At 45.1% G+C, this 21,971-nt stretch overlaps 1 protein-coding gene across 10 annotated transcripts in view; it reads right to left on the reverse strand.

The window, feature by feature from the left end:
* The window catches only part of mark3a (MAP/microtubule affinity-regulating kinase 3a), a 224,857-nt gene that overhangs the window by 93,338 nt on the left and 109,548 nt on the right, over positions 1–21,971 (reverse strand). For 9 of the 10 annotated variants that reach the window (XM_070879326.1, XM_070879329.1, XM_070879322.1 and 6 more), the window contains 2 exons: positions 6,286–6,334; positions 1,987–2,052 (listed from right to left, as the gene is read on the reverse strand). In XM_070879326.1, the coding sequence (XP_070735427.1) occupies positions 1,987–2,052; positions 6,286–6,334 (115 nt within the window). Of the gene's footprint in view, positions 1–1,986; positions 2,053–6,285; positions 6,335–9,016; positions 9,079–21,971 lie in introns of those variants that run through there. The other variant, XM_070879325.1, reaches the window with a different exon arrangement.

The following is a 21,971-nucleotide window of genomic DNA, read 5'->3' on the forward strand; positions in this document are numbered from 1 at the left end:
GTCTTACTAATTTAGCACACAGCAATAAGGTAACAAACGCTGTTCGTTTTCACCACCTTATTGGCTCAGTTTGTAGCATTGATGGGCCCAAGTTTCCACACGCGCCTAGATCGGCGCAGTCCCGACCTGGACGCCCGTTTTTCGCGCCACAAAGTGAGCCTAAAAAAATCCTCCGTATTCTCTACCTCCCTGCAGGTCCTCTGGCCCTCGGCGCAGCGCAGCACGAGCTGTGGGGGGGCGGAGCCAGGTCCCTGCACTGAAAACAGTGCCGGGACCTCTGCACATGCGCGCTACAGTGGGCACGCATGTGCAGTAGCTACAGGCGCCGAACTGTGTGGGAGGGGCCCGAAGCACGCAGCCCCTAGCCCTGGCCCAATGGCCTCACTGGGGCTGCGTGAATAAGGCTCCTCCCACGGCCAGCTCCTGCTCCCCCTCCCCTCCTCCGGATCGGACCCGACACCCGCTCCTCCCCCCCGACCCGACTCTGGCCCCCCGGACCCGACCCCCGCTCCCGCCCCCCCCCCCCCCCCGACTGGACCCGCCCCGATTCCTGCTTCCCCCCCGGACCCGACCCGACTCCCGCTCCCGCCCCCCCCCCGACTGGACCCAACCCGACTCCCGCCCCGCCCCGCCCCCCCTCCCACTCCACCCACCCCCCCCCCCCCCCCGCGACTGGACCCGACCTCCTGCTCCCCCGGACTGGATCCGACCTGACCTCCCCCTCCCCCCCTCTCTCCCTCCCCCCCTCTCTCCCTTCCCGCCCCCTCCCTCTCCCTCCCTCCCTCCCTCCCTCCCACCCCCTCTCTCTCTCTCCCTCCCTCCCACCCCCTCTCTCCCTCCCCGCCCCCTCTCTCCCTCCCTCCCTCCCACCCCCTCTCTCTCCCTCCCTCCCACCCCCTCACCCCCTCTCTCCCTTCCTCCCTCCCCCCGACCCGAACCGAACCGAACCTCCCCGACCTGACCCAACGCCACCTACCTATAAATCTGGTGCTGGGGACGGGCCCTGCCCGAAGTCTTGGGCCGGCCCGTTCAGCCTTCGGTCCCGAAAGGCCTGCCTGAAGCACTTTCACACAGGTAGGAAGATGGTTTATTTAATCTTTTCTTTGCTTATAAATGTTTATTCAGGTTGGATTTATTTGTATAATATTTGTAGAAGTATAAATAAGGATTTATTATAGAATTTAATGACTTCCCCTTCCCCCCCGCCCCCCCACCTCGTTCTGGATGCCTAATTTGTAACCTGCGCCTGATTTTTTAATGTGTTGAACAGGTTTTTTCAGTTCTACAAAAATCTTCACTTGCTCCATTCTAAGTTAGTTTGGAGTACGTTTTCACTGTGGAAACTTTCAAATCAGGCGTCAGTGGCCGGATACGCCCCCTTTTGAAGAAAAAATTCTGTTCCAAAGTGACTAGAACTGCAGAAAAAAAAATGTGGAGAATTGCGATTGCTAAGATAGTCCGTTCTCCACCAGTTGCTCCTAAAAATCAGGCGCAAATCATGTGGAAACTTGGGCCCAATGTCTCTCGATCAGAGAAGGTTATTGATTCAATCATACACCAGAATTGGAGTGTATATTCTAGGCTGACACTCCAGTGGAGTAGTGAGGGAGTCCTGCATTGGCAGAGGTAATGTCCTTTGGATGAGGCACTGAAGCTACCTTTTTATTAAAGATAGTGTATTAAAGATAGTGTGACACTATTCAAAATTCAAGTTTTCCTGGCGTACCTCATTCAACGAAAAAAATCATCAGAAAACAGATCAACTGATCATTCATCACACTGCTGTTTGTAGGAAGTTGCACAGAACTGCTGACAGAATAATTAATACATTCCAAGACATAATTCATTGTATGAAGCCCATTGAGAAGTTTAGACATAATAAAGCACTATATGAAAACAAATACTCTTTCTCATTAAAGCCAAAAAAATACCAAATCTTCGTCAAAATAAAATTGGACAATATTTTTTCAGTTGGATTCTACTTACCTCCACTTGCATATTCCATCACTAAATAAAGAGTCTTCTCTGTTTCAATAACTTCAAATAATTTTACTGGAAAGCAAAAATGAAAAACTGGCATATTGATAAACACAGATAAACATCAAATTCAACACATTTAGCCAATATATTTCAACTAGATTAATGTTAACAGAAAGCTCAATTTCATCTAATTTATGAGTGAGCAATAAATATACAAATATATATATTTTTAAAGAGCCAATAAATATATATATATAAAATTTATAAATTCAGTTGGCAAAACAGCACATTTTGTTTCATGTTAAAAATAATTTATTTTCCCTTTTCCTACATTTTTTCTCCTGTCTCGATCTTCAGAAGGCATTGGCACCTTGCTGGATTTTGGCATTTTGCAGAAAAAAATCAAAGAGCAAGTTATTACTTAAATGGAGAAAGATTGCAAAGTGCCGCAGTATAGCGGGACCTGGGGGTACTTGTGCATGAAACACAAAAGGATAGAATGCAGGTACAGCAAGTGATCAGGAAGGCCAATGGTATCTTGGCCTTTATTGCAAAGGGGATGGAGTATAAAAGCAGGGAAGTCTTGCTACAGCTATATAAGGCATTGGCGAGGCCACACCTGGAACACTGCGTGCAGTTTTGGTTTCCATATTTACGAAAGGATATACTTGCTTTGGAGGCAGTTCAGAGAAGGTTTATTTGGTTGATTCCGGGGATGAGGGGGTTGACTTATGAGGAAAGGTTGAGTAGGTTGGGCCTCTACTCATTGGAATTCAGAAGAATGAGAGGTGATCTTATCGAAATGTATAAGATTATGAGGGGGCCTGACAAGATGGATGCAGAGAGGATGTTTCCGCTGATGGGGGAAGACTAGAACTAGAGGGCATGATCTTAGAATAAGGGGACGCCCATTTAAAACTGAGATGAGGAGAAATTTCTTCTCTCAGAGGGTTGTGAATCTGTGGAATTCGCTGCCTCAGAGAGCTGTGGAAGCTGGGACATTGAATAAATTTAAGACAGAAATAAACAGTTTCTTAAACGATAAGGGAATAAGGGGTTATGGGGAGCGGGCGGGGAACTGGAGCTGAGTCCATGAACAGATCAGCCATGAATGGCAGAGCAGGCTCGAGGGGCCGTGTGGCCTACTCCTGTTCCTAGTTCTTATGTTCTTATTATGGTTGTCGTCTGCTACCTCACCCAATCTTTAATTTGTGGCCCTAGACAGTAAATGTTGGCATGGTTGGAAGGTTCATCATAGCCAAACCCAAACTTATCATCGCCAGATGTTCAGCAACGGTCCTATACAATAACGAAAAGTGAGAACAACGGTTGAATTTCCCCTCTAATCAAGGGACAGTAAAGCCAATTGTAATGTTTCTTCCAGTGCCCCAGTGAAATTAGCTAAAACTGCACACACTATCGATCAAACCTGGCATCTTACTGGTGTGTATTGATGAGGTGCTAATTGTTTAAATTAGCTGAGGCATTAGGGTAGCCTTGGTTTCACTTTTATTTCTTAATTAAAATGAAACAATGTGTTCATTTAGAAATGTCTTTGTGAACTAAAAAAATAGCTGACAGTATATTGGAATGGAAAAGACAGGTTTCACTTCATCTGTTTATGGTTTCAATGAGTCATGTGATATGCCACTCTTCAGCCCCACCGCCCCACCCCCCCCGGCCTCTCAATCTCCTGCCCGCCCCCAGCCCCTCACTCTCTTTCGCCCTCCTCCCCACCCCCACCACCTCTGTCTCTTTCTACCTCCCCCGGCCCCAGCCTCCCTCTCCTCCACCCCCCGCCCCGGCAGCCTCTCTCTCCCCCCACCAACCCCCGCAGCCTCTCCTCTCTCCCCTCCCCCCCCCCCAGGCTCTCTCTCTTCCCTCACCCCTCCCAGCTCCTCCCTCTTTCCCCCCGCCGTCCCAGCCTCGCTCTTTCCCCACCCCACCCCCAGCCTCTCTCTCTCCGCCCCCCCAGCCTCTCTCTCTCCCCGCCTCCCTCTGCCCCCCCTCCCAGTCTCTCTCTCTCTCTCTCCACCCCCCTCCCAGCCTCTCTCTCTCTCCCCCTCTCCCTCTCTCTCTCTCCACCCCCCTCCCAGCCTCTCTCTCTCTCCCCCTCTCCCAGCCTCTCTCTCTCTCTCTCTCTCTTTCCCCCACCCCCCCAGCCTCTTCCCCCCCCTCCTCCCAGCCTCTCTCTTTCCCCCACCCCCCCAGCCTCTCTCTCTCTCTTCCCCCCCTCCTCCCAGCCTCTCTCTCTCCCCCCCCACCAGCCTCTCTCTCCCCCCCCCACCAGCCTCTCTCTCCTCCCCCCTCTCAGCCTCTCTCTCCCCCCCCCCACCTCCCAGCCTCTCTCTCCCCCCCCCACCTCCCAGCCTCTCTCTCCCCCCCCGCCTCCCAGCCTCTCTCCCCCCCCCACGCCTCCCAGCCTCTCTCTCCCCCCCCCCCGCCTCCCAGCCTCTCTCTCCCCCCCCCCCCCGCCTCCCAGCCTCTCTCTCCCCCCCCCCCCGCCTCCCAGCCTCTCTCTTCCCCCCCCCCCGCCTCCCAGCCTCTCTCTTCCCCCCCCCGCCTCCCAGCCTCTCTCTTTCCCCCCCCCCGCCTCCCAGCCTCTCTCTTCCCCCCACCTCCCAGCCTCTCTCTTCCCCCCACCCCCCGCCTCCCAGCCTCTCTCTTCCCCCCTCCCCCGCCTCCCAGCTTCTCTCTCTCCACCCCCCCCAGCCCCTCTCTCTCTCGCTCTCCCCCCCCTCCGCCCCCTCCCCATCCCAGCCTCTCTCTCTTCCCCCCCTCCCAGCCTCTCTCTCTTCCCCCCGCTCCCAGCCTCTCTCTCTTCCCCCCGCTCCCAGCCTCTCTCTCTTCCCCCCCCCCCCCAGCCTCTCTCTCTCTTTCCCCCCCCCCACCCACCCTTTTAGCCGCCTCTCTCTCTTCCACCTCGCCCCCCCCCCACCCTCAGCCCCTCTCTCTCCACCCCCAAGCCCCTTGGAAAGGGGGGGGGGGGGGGCTTTACAATGCACATTTGACAAAAAATGTGCAGTGCAAAATAGCTACACTGTATTAAAAGTTAGTTATTTTTATCACCTGGGTGGGTGAGGAATTGCAGAAATGTATGAATGGATTGTTTGCCTGGTCTGGCTCGAGACAATGCTTATTGAAATTTATGTCTGCATACCCAAGAAATTATAATATTAATGCAATGTGCACCCATTCAACTTCTGTAAAATAAAGTTTATTTTGATGCGCCAAGTTAAGGAATTTCTGCTACATTTCAATGTGACGTATTCATACAATTAGAAAGGAAAAGAAAAAAAATCATATTTGACATTTAAAAAATCTCCATGGACAATTTACCACCTGAAGGAATAAGATTCCACCATTTGAATTGTTCAATTTCTGGGCCAAAGAGGTTTATTGGCACTGCATTAACAATTATCATGTCGTTAAAAAGGTACTTACACTGATAATTACCAGACTTAACTTTATAGCAAATTAAATGGGCAATTAACGTGCAATCCAGCAAATTCTTTAAAATAATGTGGAGGCCAAGGGTGCGATGCCATTTGTGCAAAGCAAACAATGGCGCAGCATACATCAACCAGCAAGTTCTGGAGATTTGCAAATCACGTTGCAGCTCTTAATCCCTTGAACTTGCTGGCCGATTTGCACATGGATAACGGAGTGCGTCATTAACACGTTGTTATTTTTCCAGAAGATCCACCCCATGATGTTGTGGCGGGGCTTTAAGGTGACAAGGATTTTAAATTCAATATTTGGAGGTCAGGAAACCAGAATAGATCAGTGAGGCTGGGGATGATGGGTGAGCAGAACTTCGTGCAAGATAGGATATGGGCTGCTGAGTTTTGAATGTGTTGGTGTTTATGGATACAGGATGGGGAAGGCTAGCTAATCAACTAATATTCTAGGAATTACTGAAAGAAATAAGAGCTTCTATTGATTAAAATACTAATAGCGTGCGGTGTGCATCAGGAACAGTGTCCAAATAGGGTTATGGTTTATCTTCTACGCTTTAATGAGCAAATCCCTTGCTAGACTCGAACAAGGGTGATGCTTGTTGAAACCATAATTTCTTGTCAAATAGTTAGATGCCTATCCAAGAATTGTAGGACAGTGCATATTGGTCCATCATAGTTACACTAGAGCATACTAACCCATTAGAGTTTGGGCAGAGCATATCAGCTCATCAGAGTTAAGGCAAAGCAGGTTAGCCCATCAGCTTAAGTAAGAATTTTTCAACAGGAGAAAATTGTTGTGCGCCCAATTTATCCCTCAAAATTATGGGAAAAGAGAAATGCTTACCTATATTTGGATGATTCAAACATTTCATTATTCTTACTTCCCTGAAAAGCTGAAAGAAAAAAGAAAATGTGGTTAAAAGAGCATATTTACCAATGAGCTTTGAGTCCTTACTATTAATGCTCTTTGATCATTTGATTTTATAACTAACAATACAGAAGGATCCATCGTTGCAGCTTTAATGCTATTACAGTGGAGCTAGCTCAATTTTATTATTCACCCCTCCCAATCATGTGCAAATCCCTCTCTCTCTCTCCCGTAGCCTAAGTATCTGCCAAAAGGCAGCATGATGCTTCTAGGCTATCACCACCGTTGTGTGAACCTGCTGCCTCGAAGTATATGAAGGCAGGTTAGGATGACTCTCCCACAAAGCAGAGCATCACTGTACCAAATCATACAGCCACTGAAGGAAAAATAAAAATTTTAATATAGTCAAATAACATTTGTTTTGAATCACAGTGTGACCATGATGATAGTTTACAAACTTCCATCTCTTGTAATTCCATTCAGGTTGGGCCATGATAACCTTTACTGAATACGATTTCTCCCAGGATTTGTACAATGCTATCCAGAATCAGTTCATGGACATTTACTTTATGTATCCACCACACACGCACATACAGGCACAGGTTAATGTTATTTTGGTTGCAATGTATGTCCTTGCCATTTCTGATGAAGGTCACTCAACAAGTCAAGTTGTTCTGGAGCACATTTCACCTCAACAAAATGTACACCCCCTCAGGTCAATAATCCACTCACCCAAGACATTTTGCAAAAGGTTATTAATTAAACTCAAAGCTGTGGGGATTCAGGGTAAATCATGGAAATTCAGAAGAAATTGGCTGAAGGGTAGAAAACGATGAGTATTTGTTGCAGGAATTATGTCAGGGTGGGAATAAGTATTGAGTGTGGTGCCGCCATCAATTTTGGCACCACAACGGTTTCTAATTTACATAAATGTCTTGGATTCAGAAACTTAATGCAAAGTGGTCCCTTTTTCAGATTATATCAAACTAGGAAAGGCAGTGGTTCAAGGGAGGTAGCTCAGAAGCTACGGAGTAAGTTGGATAAAATAGGTAAGTGGGCTAAACAATGGCACATGAAATTTAATACAAACAATTGTTCCAATTACCAAGGCTTTGCCAGTTGGGCAACTGTGGAGCTCCAACAGCGGAAAAGCAGAAATACAGATGGAAAATTCCACAGGTCTACAAATAGTTTTTGAAGCCTACAGAATGCACCCAAGTAAAACAAGGAGAAAATTGCTGCTATAATGCTCTTCAGCCACTGGAGGGAGCTCTAGAATTTAGATGACAGGGAGAAACCCAGTGATGGACTATAATCAGGATCTCCAGTCTTCTGCGATTCATAGAATCTTACAGCATAGAAGGAGGCCATTAGACCAGTCATGCCTGTGCCAGCTCTTTGAAGGAGATTTCCAATTTAGTCCCGTACCCCAGCTTTTTCCCACCATAACCCTGCAAATTAGTTCCCTTCAAGTACATGTCCAATTACCTTTTGAAATTTCCCATGGAATCTGCTTCTAGCATCCTTTCAGATAATCTGTTCCCGATCTTAACAACCCTCTGTTTGAAAAAAAATTCTCATTTCCTCTCTAGTCCTTTTGACAACTATTTTAAATGTATGACCTCTGGTTACCGACCCACTTGCCAGAGGAAACAGTTTCTCCCTGCTTCCTCTATCAAAACCCCTCATAATTTTGAATACCTCCATCAGGTCTCCCCTTAACCCTCTCTGCTCTAAAGGAAAATAATCCCAGCTTCTCCAATCTCTCCGCATAACTGAAGTCCCTCATGCCTGGTATAATCCTGGTAAATCTCCTCTGTACCCTCTCCAAAGCCTTGATATCCTTCCTAAAGTGTGGTGCCCAGAATTGGACAGAATACTCCAGCTGAGGCCTAACCAGAGATTTGAAAAGGTTTAGCAAAGCCATGAATCCCATGTGCTTTCTTAACTGCCTTATCAATTTGCCCTGCCACCATCACAGGGTCTCTCTGTTCTTGCACCCCCCTCAAAATAGTACCATTTAGATTATACTGCCTCTCCGTGCTGTTCCTCAAAAGTGCATCACTTCACACTTCTGTATTAAATTGCATCTGCCATGTGTTTGCTCATTTCATCAGTCTGTCTATGTCCTCCTCAAGTTTGCCACTATCCTTCTCACTATTTACTACATTGCCAACTTTTGTATCATCCGCAAATTTCAAAATTGTACTCCTATACTCAAGTCCAGGTCATTTACATATAAGAAAAGTAATCGCCCCAATACCGATCTCTGGAGAACTCCATTGATTACCTCTCTTCGGTCAGAGAAACATCCGTTCACCACTATTCTCTGCCTCCTATCCCTTAGCCAATTACATACCCAAGTTACCACCGTCCCTTTAATCCCATGTGCTTCTATTTTCCGAATAAGACGGTTATGTGGTAGTTAATTAATGCATTTTGAAAGTCCGTATAGACACATCTACTGCACTACCTTCATCAACCAATTCTGTGATTCTACAGCTACAGAAATTGCTACGGAATTTAGGACCTGTCTAGCCGTTTCTTTTTTCTCTTGCTTTCCTTCCCCAGTTTCCCCATTGTAAGTATATTTGATCCAATACCTTGTGTACTGGTTCTGAATGGTACAAGATGACACAAGTCTTCTAATCCCTATTGACTGGAAACTCCTTAATTCCCTATGTATTTCATGCCTTGCACAATTCACCTGAAACGTGAATGCACATGGGGATTACGGAACCACACCGACGTCAACACTTTATTCAATTGTGGCGTTGCAGAATATCGGAGTCCAGTTTAGCTGGCAAGTATGAAAAATATGAAATGCATGGTGAAAATCATTGGGAATTAGAAGACTAATGTCCTGTTAACACAATTTGCAATTAGAATACCAGGACAAATATATACATATAAACAGAAATGAACAGTGTACAAAGTGTCTACACCTGAAACCTTATCCTGTCTTTTCAGATGCTGGTGAACTATTAATGTATTTTCAGTTTTTATTAGTACCACAGGCATTAACCAGCTTTAACTTAACTCTTGCTGTCTCCCTAGGCTAGTAGAAAAGCCAGGCGAGAGAGCTCGGCTTTAAGTAGCAGCTACATTGGCACTGATTGCACAATTTTTCTAAATTAAACTGCCAGTTTAGCACTGTATTATACATATTTATTCTTTTGAGATTGAGATGTCCCCAAAACCTGGACAGTCTTGCTGCAGAATTTGGTCGATGTTGGCACAGAAATTTGCCTTGGTGTGCTGTTGAATTCTTGGGAGCTCAGAGCATAATAAAACACATCCTAATTAAATATTTTGATATGAAGTCCTGTACTTGTATACTCTCGAGTACATTTTCCTATTGTTTGTAGCAAGTTACAAAGAAAATAAGAGCCATAAGTAGGTTTAGCCAGTGAATTGTTGGATGTGTCACACTATATACTCTGAATGTACTATCAATTACCCTAGCTGGTATGAAAGGATGTCCTCATAACAATCCAGCTGACGGGAGGGTGGAAATGGGAACTGGGATGTTCAACCCAACTCCTCAAATCCAAATTCAACTACAATGAACATTGGTCATCTTGTATTAAAATGAACAATCCATTTCCGTTCCAATATATTGCCAGACTGGTTAAGGTTTTCAAGCTAAACACAGCATTGAGTCAGTGAATCAAAGTGACTAATGAAACGAGTTGAGTAGAATAAAAGGCAAATAGTACTATTCAGAGCTGCTGAGCTCTAATTTTTAAATGCCATAATTATGTGCCAAAATTGTAAGCATTGAAACATTGGGTCACAGCTTCCAACATTTTAACCTTTAATGTCAAATACGTGCCTTTTTATAAGATTTGTCAACTGCTGCACTTTAGGTTTATAATTAAATCTCTTTTTTTAAACTATTGGCAATCAATTTCATTTTTTTAAGCTGGGTAATCAATATTCTATCTATTTTGATAGAATGGTTCTAAGATTTAGAGAACACATTTGAACATTAGGAGATCTAACATTAGGAGATCTATATCTTTTATTGGGACAGAGTAGTTTGTTGCATATGACTGAAGCAGATCAAAAGGGAGTTACTTAATGGTTTACATTAAATATTTACTTATAAATATCTTTCAATGTGATACAAATCGAAGATTAGAGTTGCTCGTGATAATGTCCCAAATAGGGCGAATAGAAAGCACGAAATACACTGGAGTTTAGAAGGATGAGAGGGGATCTCATAGAAACGTGTAAGATTCTGATGGGACTGGACAGGTTAGATGGGGGAAGAATGTTCCCGATGTTGGGGAAGTCCAGAACCAGGGGACATAGTCTTAGGATAAGGGGTAAGCCATTTAGGACTGAGATGAGGAGAAACTTCTTCACTCAGAGTTGTTAACCTGTGGAATTCCCTGCCGCAGAGAGTTGTTGATGCCAGTTCATTGGATATATTCAAGAGGGAGTTAGATATGGCCCTTACGGCTAAGGGGATCAAGGGGTATGGAGAGAAAGCAGGAAAGGGGTACTGAGGAATTGATCAGCCATGATCTTATTGAATGGCGGTGCAGGCTCGAAGGGCCAAATGGCCTACTCCTGCACCTATTTTCTATGTTTCTATGTAAACCCCTCTCCCCATCCCCTCCACTTTCACAAGTGCAAAGAGCTCATGAGTTTCTCTGACATTACGATTGAGACCATCTGTTCGCTCCCCTTCCCTTGCCCAAACAGCCAAACCTAACCAGAGTCCCTCTTGCACTAGCCCTGCTCCCATGACTTTCTCTAATTTTTCTCCTATCTCTCCTCATGCCCTCCTCTCGGAGCTCATCTTGTCCATGTGATCCATCTCTTGCTCCCTTGACCCCATTCCCAATAAACTGCTGACCACTTAACTTCCCATCCTGGCCCTCATGCTAGGTGACACTGTAAATAGTTCCTTTTCCTAAGGTACTATTTCCCTCCCTTTCAATACCGCTGTCATCACTCTCCTCCTCACAAAGCACACCCTTGAACGCACGCATCTCCAACCCTCTTTCCTCTACAAAGTTCTTGAATATAAGGTCATCTCCAAAATTCGTACTCATCTTTCCCACAACGCCACGTTTGAATCTCTCCAATCAGGTTTCCATCCCAAACTCAGTACCGAAATGGCCCTAACCAACGTCACAAATGACATCCTCTGTGACTGTGTTGCCTTGCCTTATCCCTCCTCATTCTCATTGACCTGACAGTATTAGTCGACCACACACCCTTCTTCCAATGCCTCTCCTTCATTGTTCAGCTCAGTGGGATTGCCCTTCCTTGGTTCCACTGCTTCCTATATACAAGTGTAGCCAGAGCTTCTCCAGCAATGGCTTCTCTTCCCACTTCTGCAATCCACCCAAGAATCTCTCCTTGACTCAGTCTTTCTCATCGACACACTGCCCCATGGCAACATCATCCTCAGCTTCCATGTGTATGCTGACAACACCTAGATCTACTGTGCTCAACCCCTCCATTGCCTCTGTGTTATCAGATTGCTTGTCCAATAACCAGTCATGGATGGGCTGAGATTTTTACCATTGGAAAGACTAAAGCCACCATCTCTGTACCCCACAACAAATTCCATATCTCCACCTTCAATTCCATCCCCTCACCCAGCCACTGTCTTGGGTTGAAACAGGCTGCTTGCAATCTCAAATGTTCTATTTGAGCCTGAGCTTTGCTTCTGATCCCATATACTCTCCATCACAAAAAGACCACCTACTTCCATCTCTATAATATTGCCTGCCTCCGCCTCAGTTTACCCATCAGTGAAATACTCATCCATGCTTTGGCCACCTCCAGGCTCAACTATTCCAATGTTCTCCTAACTAGCCTCCAATCCTCCACACTCCTGTTCACCTCTAATCCTGTCCTTGCTGATATACATTTGGCTCCTGGTCCCTCACCATTTCCAATTTAAAATTCTCATCTTCATGTATAAATTCCTTCATTGCTTTGCCCCTCCCTTTGAGTAAACTTTACCAGTCCTACACACATCCACTCCACCACCCCCTCACAACTCTTTGTTCCTTTAACTCTGGCCTTTTGTCCAACCATCCCTTCCTTCACCCACTGACGGCCGTGCCTTCAGTCATCTAGGTCCTATGCTTTGGAGTTCCGTCCATAAAGCCCTCCACCTATTTCTTCTCCTTTAAGGCCCTCCTTATAACCCACCTTTGACCAAGTTTTTGGTCACAACTCCAAATATCTTCTATGACAACGTCCATTTTTGTCCGATTATGCCTTTGTGAAGTATCGTGATGTTTTTCTACATTAAAGATGTTATATAAATGTAAGTTGTTAGCTTTAGGAACACCAATAGAGAAAGTGGAACAAACTCTGGTGTGAACACTTCTTTGAAGGTCAACTCCCACTTGCAGGCAACATTTCTTCTTTAAAAATTGGATTTGTGGGGCACCATTTCTTTCTGTTTCAAACAATCAAACCATCTATTACTAGAATATTGTGCATTTAAATATTCTTCCAATAAAATAATAGAAATCAGTCACAGCTAGCACTGAGATACAGTATTTCAAATTGTCAGGTTTACTCAAGTTGCTTTTCCTCTAAAAACTTAATTACGAAGACCTTAATGTAATTATGTATATCAGTGTCTGAACAAGTTACACCAGGCACTTTTGGCACTGGAGACTCACCACCCACCCCAGCCGCCTGTTGTCCCCTCTTACACTACCAAGCTAGTACAAGACTCAGTTCCATCATGGATTATATTCTGGTTGAAATAAGAATGTTTAAACCCTGTCAAATTATACAATTTGAATTCATACCAACATGAAGATCCCCGTCAAGGGTTAGTTTCTCCGATCCATGGCACCGTAAAACAGTTCAAGCTGGCTAACCCCCTTCTCCTCAAAAGTTACTGGTGTATTATATTTGCTAGTTTCCCTTCCTTCTCTGATTTTTAGTAGCAGCACGTTATATATTTAATGCAACAATTCAGTGAAACTTTCTTCCCAGAAACAAGCATTTTAAATATGCAAAGGCTAACTTATTTGAAATATCTGTTGACCACATGTGTATTGTGTTTGGGGAAAACTGGGAAACATCTTTTCCCTCCTGTTATGGGGAACAACTGTGTGCATTTACCAGATACAGTGCACGTGTGCTAGTCAAGACCCAACAATGGAGCCACCCTACACCCTAAAAAGACTAGAGGGATTTTATCAGAACAAGGCTAAAAATCTGCAGTCGGTGATTAGGACCTTATTTGGTCCAAAATGTCAACCTTCATTTTAAATGACTTATAACTTAGGGCCCAAGTTTCTGGCTGCGCCTGGATGCCCGTTTTTCGCGCCAGAAAGTGCGCCTAAAAATACTTACCGATTCTCCGGCTCCCTGCAGGTCCTCTGGAGCTGGGTGTGGCGCAGCACGAGCTGTGGGGGACAGAGCCAGGTCCCTGCGCTGAAAACAGTGCCGGGACCTCTGCACAGGCGCGCTACAGTGGGCGTGCATGTGCAGTAGCTCCAGGCGCCCAAAACTGTGTGGGAAGGGCCCGAAGCACGCAGCCCCTAGCCCTGGCCGAATGGCCTCACTGGGGCTGCGTGGGTCATGCTGCACCTCCCACGCCCAGCTCCTGCTTCCTCCCGACCCGACTCGACTCCCACTCCCCCCCCGGCCCCCGGACCCCAGCCCCGACCCCCCTCCGCACTGGACCCGACCCCCGCTGCCCCCTCGGTCCAGACTCCGGACCCAACACGACTCCCCCTCCCTCCTCTCCCCGTCCCTTCCCCCTCCTCTCCACCCCCCCCCCCCCCCGACCCCCTATCTTTAAATCCGGTGCTGGGGGTGGGCCCGGCCTGAAGTCTTGGGCCCGGCCCGTTCAGCCTCCCCCCCCCCCCCCCCCCCCCCACCCAAACACCTTCCCCTCCCCAAAGTCCCCCCCCTCCCCCCGCCGCCTACCCATCAGAAACACAGAAACTGACAGACAGAGAGTGAGAGAGACACACACAGACAGAGAGATGGAGACACTGACAGAGACACACTTGGGGGGCGTCCCAGCACCCTGTTTGAGGGCTCCCGGTGCTGCAGTCGGTAAGTAGAAAATGTTTTATTTATTGATTTTTTTTTTTTTTATTAATTTTTTTTGATTGATTTATTGGTTGATTTATTGATGTATTTATCATTTATTATTGATGATGGCTCTTTGTTTGTAAAACTGAAGTTTTTAATGTTTGTAAACTTCCCTTTAAACCCCCCCACCCCACAACCCATTCCTTATGCCTGATTTTCTAAGTGTAGGCAAGGTTTTTCTGAGCGTACAAAAATCTACATTTACTCCATTCTAAGTTAGTTTGGAGTAAGTTTTCACTGCCTAAACTTGCAAAACTGGTGTAAGTGGCCAGACACGCTCCCTTTTGAAAAAAAAAATCTGTTCCAAACTGAAACTGTTCTAACTGACTAAAACTGGAGCAAACTAAATGCCGAGAATTGTAATTTCTAAGATACTCCATTCTAAACCAGTTGCTCCAAAAAAAACAGGAGCAACTCGGGCCGAAACTTGGCCCCTTAGTGTTTAAAAGTATATACATTCCATAAAGGATGCATCTCAGTTACGACTATGATGCGGCAAATACAATTAAGAGTTTTCATTAGAAACACCAGAATCCCATCAACAATAATTTTTTTACCGATACTGTGCATCAAACCTTGGTCCGAATGTTTGGGAGGCCCAGAGGTCCGAGAGTTCGGGAGGCCCGGAGTCCCGAGGGGTCAGGAGTCCCGTGAGTTTGGGAGGTCAGGAGTCCCGAGAAATCGGGAGGTCAGGAGGTTGGTGAGGAGTTCACTTCTGGCGAGGAGCTCACTTCTGGCGAGGAGCTCACTTCTGGCGAGGAGCTCACAGCCCTCGTCCGGGCAGGTAAGTGATTGGTAAGCATCTTTCTTTCTCTTTTATAATCAGATAAGTATAATTAGAGGGATGGCAGGGCAGCTCAGTCCTGTGGAGTGCATGTCCTGCGGCATGTGGGAAGTCCTGGACACTTCGTGCAGCCTAGACAACCAAGTGTGCAGGAGGTGTCTCCAGCTTCAACTACTTGAGCTCTGTGTTTTGGAGCTTGAGCAGCAGCTGGAGTCAATAGGGTGCATCCGCGAGGCTGAGAGCTACATGGATAGCACGTTTTAGGAGGTAGTCACCCACTGCTTAAAAGCATGCAGGCAAAGGGGAAGTGGCTGAACTTCAGACGGAGGAAGAACACTAGGCAGGTAGTGCAGGGGGCTCCCCGTGAGTCCATCTCACTTTCCAACTGATATTCTCTTTTTGTGCACGGGTGAGGGTGATGGTGCCTCTGGGGAGTGCAGCCAGAGCCAAGTCCAAGGCACCACGGATGGCTCAGCTACACAGAGGGGAGTGACAAAGAATAAGAGAGCTATCGTGGTTGGGGATTCAATAGTTAGGGGACTAGAGGTGTTTCTGCAGCCGTAGACGTAACTCCAGGATGGTATGGTGCCTCACTGGTGCCAGGGTCAAGGATGTCACAGAGCGAACATATGGCATTCTGGGGGGAGAGGGTAAACAGCTAGAGGTCATGGTTCATATCAGGATCAATGACATAGGTAGAAAGAGGGATGAGGTCCTCCAGGCAGAATTTAGGCAGTTAGGAGAAAAATTAAAATGGTAGGACCTCAAAGGTAGTAATCTCCAGGTTACTACCAGTGCCACAGGTTAATGAATTCAAGAATAGAAGGATAGAGAGGATGAACACGTGGCTGGAGAGTTGGTGTAGGAGGGAGGGTTTTAAATTCCTGAGGCATTGGGACTGCTTCTGGGAGAGATGGGATCTGTACAAACCGGACGGGCTACAAAAGCGCCGGGACCAATATCCTCGCAGGGAGATTTGCTAGTGCTGATGGGGAGAGTTTAAACTGGCTTGGTAGGGGGATTGGAACTGGAGAACAAATTCAATAGGGAAGGAAGTGAAGCTGAAATTGGAAAGCAAGAATGTAGAAAATGAATCTGTAAGACAGAGGAAATAAAGGTTAGTAAGAAGTAATCAAGGAGGTCTTCCTGTACAAAATTGTATATACTTCAATGCAAGGAGTATAGCGAATCAGGCAGATGAGCTGGTAGACACTTGGGAGTATGACATTATAGCCATTACAGAGACATGGCTGAAAGAGGGGCAGGTTTGGCAGCTAAATATTCCTGGTTACAGGATTTTTAGACAAGACAGAGAGGGGGGTAAAATGGGTCGCGGTATTGATTAAATAAACTATTACAGCTGTAAGGAGGGATGATATGTTAGAGGGATCATGAAATGAGGCCATATGGATCAAAAAATTTAAAAAAGGGGTGATCACACTGCTGGACGAGTATTATTGACCCCCAAACAGTGGGAGGGAGATGGAACAGCAAATATGTAGGCAAATTTCTGTGCAGTCCAAAAACCATAGGGCAGTAATAGTAGGGGATTTCAACTATCCTAATATTGATTGGGATAAATATAGTGTGAAGGGTATAGAGAGTGCGGAATTCTTAAAATGCATTTAAGAGAACTTTATTTGTCAGTATATAACAAGTCCAACACGGGAGGGGATGGTTTTGGAGAATGAAGCTGGGCAGGTGGAAGGGGAATCAGTGGGAGAGCACTTGGGTGCCAGTGACCATAATTCAGTCAGATTCAAAATAGTCATGGATAAGGACAAGGATAGACTAGGAATAAAAATCCCAAATTGGTGAAAAGCTAACTTTGCTAAGTTGAGAAGTGATTTTGCCACAGTGGACTGAAACAGTTACTTGTAGGTAAATCAGTGTCGGAACAGTGGGAGGCATTCAAGGAGGAGATCTGGAGGGCTCAGGCCAAACATGTGCCCTTAAAGAAAAAGGGTTGGAATAACAATTCTAGAGCCCCCTGGATGTCTAGGGACTTACAGGGGAGGATAAAGAAAAAAAAGGGAAGCGTATGTCATATACCGACAGCTAAATACTGTAGAATCTCTGGAGGAAAGTTCAGAGGTAAAATTAAAAAGGATATTAGGAATACTAAGAGAGAGCATGAAAAATTCTTGGCAAGTAAAATTAAGGAAAACCTAAAGCTGTTCTATAAATATATTAAGAGTAAGAAGATAACTAAAGAAAGGGTAGGGCCTATTAGAGACGATGAGGGTAATCTCTGTGTGGTGGCGGAAGATGTTGGTATGGTTCTTAATGAATACTTTGCATCTGCTTTCACAAAGGAAAGGGGCAATGCAGATAGGAGGAGTGTGAAATTCTGGATGAAAATAAACATAGTGAGAGAGAAGTATTAAGGGGTTTAGCAGCTTTGAAAGTGGATAAGTCCCCAGGCCCGGATGAAATGCATCTTAGGCTGTTGAGCGAAGTAAAAGAGGAAATAACAGAGGCCTTGACCATCATTTTCTAGTCCTCTTTGGATTTAGGCATGGTGCCAGAGGACTGGAGGACTGGAGGACTGCTCATGTGGTACCCTTGTTTAAGAAGGGAGAAAGGGATAGGCCGAGTAATTATAGGCCTGTCAGCCTAACCTCAGTGGTGGGAAAATTATTGGAAAAAATCCTGAAAGATAGGATAAATCTACATTTGGAAAGGCAAGGATTAATCAGGGACAGTCAGCACAGATTTGTTAAGGGAAGATCATGTTTGACTAACTTGATTCAATTTTTTGAAGAGGTAACCAGGAGGGTTGATGAGGGTAGTACGTACGATGTGGTGTATATGGACTTTAGCAAAGCTTTTGATAAGGTCCCACATGGCAGACTGGTCACGAAGGTAAAAGCCCATGGGATCCAGGTCAAAGTGGCAAGTTGGATCCAAAATTGGCTTAGAGGTTGATGGATGTTTTTGTGTCTGGCAGAATGTGTCCAGTGGGCTCAGTATTGTGTCCCTTGCTTTTTGTGGTATACATCAATGATCTAGATTTGAATATAATTAAAAAGTTTGCAGATGACACCAAAATTGGCTGTGTGGTTGATAATGATGAGGAAAGTCATGGACTGCAGGAGGATATCAATCTACTGGTCAGGTGGGCAAATGGAATTTAATTCTGAGAAGTGTGAGGTAATGCACTTGGGGAGGGCCAATAAGGAAAGGTTATACACATTAAACAGTAGGCCACTTTAGTGTAGATGAACAAAGGGACCTTGGAGAACTTGTCCACAGATCCCTGAAAGTAGCAGGCCAGGTGGATAAGGTGGTTAAGGCGGCATACGGAATGCTTGCCTTTATTGCCCGAGGCATAGAATACAAGAGCAGGGAGGTTATGCTTAAATTGTATAATAATCTGGTTAGGCCACAGCTAGAATACCGCGTGCAGTTCTGGTCGCCGTATTATAGGAAGGCCGTGATTGAACTGGAGAGGGTGCAGAGGAGATTTACGAGGATGCTGCCTGGAATGGAGAATCTTAGCTAGGAGGACAGATTGGATAGGCTGGGTTTGTTCTCCTTGGAACAGAGGAGGTTGAGAGGAGACCTCATTGAGGTGTATAAAATATTGAGGGGCCTGGATATAGTGGATAGCAAGGGCCTATTTCCCTTGGTGGAGGGGTCAATTACGAGGGTGCATAGTTTTAAGGTGGTTGGTGGAAGCTTCAGAGGTGATTTGAGGGGAAGCTTCTTCATGCAGAGGGTTGTAGGGGTCTGGAACTCACTGCCTGGAAGGGTGGTAAAGGCAGAAACCCTCACCACATTTAAAAGGTGCTTGGATGTGCATTTGAAGTGCCGTTACCTGTAGGGTTACAGACCTAGAGCTGGTAAGTGGGATTAAACTGGATAACCTCTTGTTGGCTGGCGCAGATACGATGGTAAATACTTCAGGGAATCGAATATGGCCAGATTGACCTCCTGGACTTGTTTCAATCGCCTGGAAGGGTTGAAGAGGAATTTTCCCAGATTTTTTTCCCCAATTGGCTTGGGTTTTTATCTAATTGTTTTTGCCTCTCCCAGGAGATTGCATGGCTCCGGTTAGGGTGGAGTATAAAATGTTGTGATGCATGAGGTAGCGCAGTTGTGTGGGGCGGACTGGTTGGGCTAGATGCTCTTTACCTTTCCGCCATTGTTGATAGGTTTATATGTAACCTTCAGGGCTGCTGACCGAGGGCCGTGTGGCTCGGTGTTGGCCAGCGGGACACGATGGGCCAAAATGGCCTCCTTCTGCGTTGTAGATTTCTATGTTTCTGAACTATTTTTTTTTTTTTACAGGGAGCACCTGCACAACTTCAACAGCAGCTTCTCTCTACATTTTTTAAACATTTTCCCTCAAGGCAACCACAACAATGATAACTCTGGCAACATAAAACAGGAACTGCATTGTATAATATCTATGTGACACAATTACATTATTGGATTTCATACTATACTTGATTCAACTTGACCAGCATTCTCATATTAATCAAGTAACCCATTTATTTTGGGGATCCTTCATTGAAGGGTGTCGCCGTTATTTTTTTTTAAAGTGATTATGTTTAAGCCATTTTGTTTTAAAGCTGAAAAAGGAAAAAAAGTGAACACATGGTTGGGAGGAGTACTGGGGTGAGTTTTGAAAAAGAGCTGAACATATGCAGCAAAATGGTAAATTGCCATCTGTGTTGTAAATGAAACTCACACAGTGGAGCTCAGCAAACCACTGCAAAGCTTTTTGCACAAGATAAAGGGATAGACTTTTTCACCTTGCCTTTCATTCAGTTTTTCATTCCCAAATTATTTGATTTTCAGTCTCCAATTATTTTTTCTTCATACAGAGGTAGATAATGAAGGTGATTTACAATTTACAGCCAAAATGGGTGTGAAGTTGCCAGAACAACCATGCCACCTACATGCCAATACATAGGCAGCCTGAAACATTTTCAGATTCGGGCCTCATCGGCATAATTCGGACATACTGCCAAGCACTCAATGAGCATTGGTGGGTAGCTCAGTAGACAGGATGTCCAGAAGCTTTATGGGCGAGCTGAACCAGAAGACAGTAAAAGGCAGTGTGTAGACAAGAAAAAGGGAGCCAAGAATGGAAAGGAGGCACCAGGCAGGATGGAGTGGTTGCCTGTGTCAAGCACTGCAGAAAGGTCAAGGAGAACACGGAGAGATAATGCAAAGAGATCGGCATTCGCAATTTTACTCTGCACAGAAATCCACACATTTGTTCAATGTGTGTGTGAAGAGTGTTGGATTAGTGGTGATGATATGGGGAAGGGAGAAACTTGTCAAGTTGTCAAAGTGCAACTGAAATACTCCTTACTTAAAAAATAAATCAAGGTGTTCAGGGAAACAAATTCATGTGTGATCGACAACTGGAGAGCTTACATAGCATTACACAGAATCTACAGTACAGAAACAGGCCATGCAGCCCAATTGGTTTGTGCTGGTGTTTGTACTTCACATGAGCCTCCTCTCACTCAAATTACCTCTTCCCACCCTGCCCCATTTCCTTCTATTCAGTTCTCCCTCGTATATGCATCCAGCCTAACCTTAATTGTGTAAATGCTATCTACTTCAACCACTCCATATGGCAGTGAATTCCAAATTCTCATCACTCTCTATGAAATGAAATTCTTCCTAAACTCTTTACTTGATCTGTTAGCGGCTATTTTATATTTAGGCCCCTTTGTCTAGACTCACCTACAAGTAGAAACAGTTTCTCCATGTCCATCCTAGCAAATCCCTTCATAATTTTAAAGATCTCTATCATGTTTCCTCTTAGTTTTCTCTTTTCCAGAACGCCAGCTCAATCTTTCCTGATAGTATTTTCTTAATTCTGGTAATGTCACTGGAAATCTTTTCTGTGCTTTCTCCAGTGATTCAATATCCTTTTTATAGTATGCAGACCAGAACTGTGCACAATAGTCTAAGTGTGGCATAATCAAAATTCTATATAAATTTAACTTTACCTCCCTGTTGTATTCTATTTATCTAGAAATGAACCCCAGAATTTGTTTGCACTCTTTATAGCCTCATCAAACTTGTGTTGCTACTTTTAGCAATTTATGTACCTGTATTTATAGATCTCTGCTCCTCTGCCCCATTTAGTTTCTTACCTTCCAAGGAATAAGTGGCCTCCTTATTCCTCCTACCAATATACAGCATATTGTTTTTCTTGATAGCAATGACCTCTTACTAGCACTTCACTATATCTGACTTCAAGTAACCATATTGTGGAAACTCTTCTTCTGCAGTACAGGGGAAATATTTACATTCATTGGGGTCAAGTTTCGGCCGGAGTTGCTCCTATTTTTTTGGAGCAACTAGTTTAGAATGGAGTATCTTAGAAATTGCAATTCTCGGCATTTAGTTTGCTCCAGTTCTAGTCAGTTAGAACAGTTTCATTTTAGAACAGATTTTTTTTCCAAAAGGGGGCGTGTCCGGCCACTTCCACCTGTTTTGCAAGTTAAGGCAGTGAAAAATTACTCCAAACTAACTTAGAATGGAGTAAGTGTAGATTTTTGTACGTTCAGAAAAACCTTGCCGACACAAAGAAAATCAGGCGTAAGGAAGAGAGATGGGAGGGGGGGGTTCAGGGGAAGGAAGTTTACAACCATGAAACACACCACTTTTACAAATAAAGAGCCATAATCAATAATAAATGATAAATAAATCAATAAATCAAAAAAATTAAAAAATGAATTAAAAAACAAATAAATAAAAAATTAAGTTTCTACTCACCGACTGCAGCACCGGGAGCCCTCCAACAGCGTGC

The sequence above is a fragment of the Pristiophorus japonicus genome, chromosome 4 (genome assembly GCF_044704955.1).
Source record: "Pristiophorus japonicus isolate sPriJap1 chromosome 4, sPriJap1.hap1, whole genome shotgun sequence".
Classification (NCBI taxonomy): Eukaryota; Metazoa; Chordata; class Chondrichthyes; family Pristiophoridae; genus Pristiophorus; species Pristiophorus japonicus.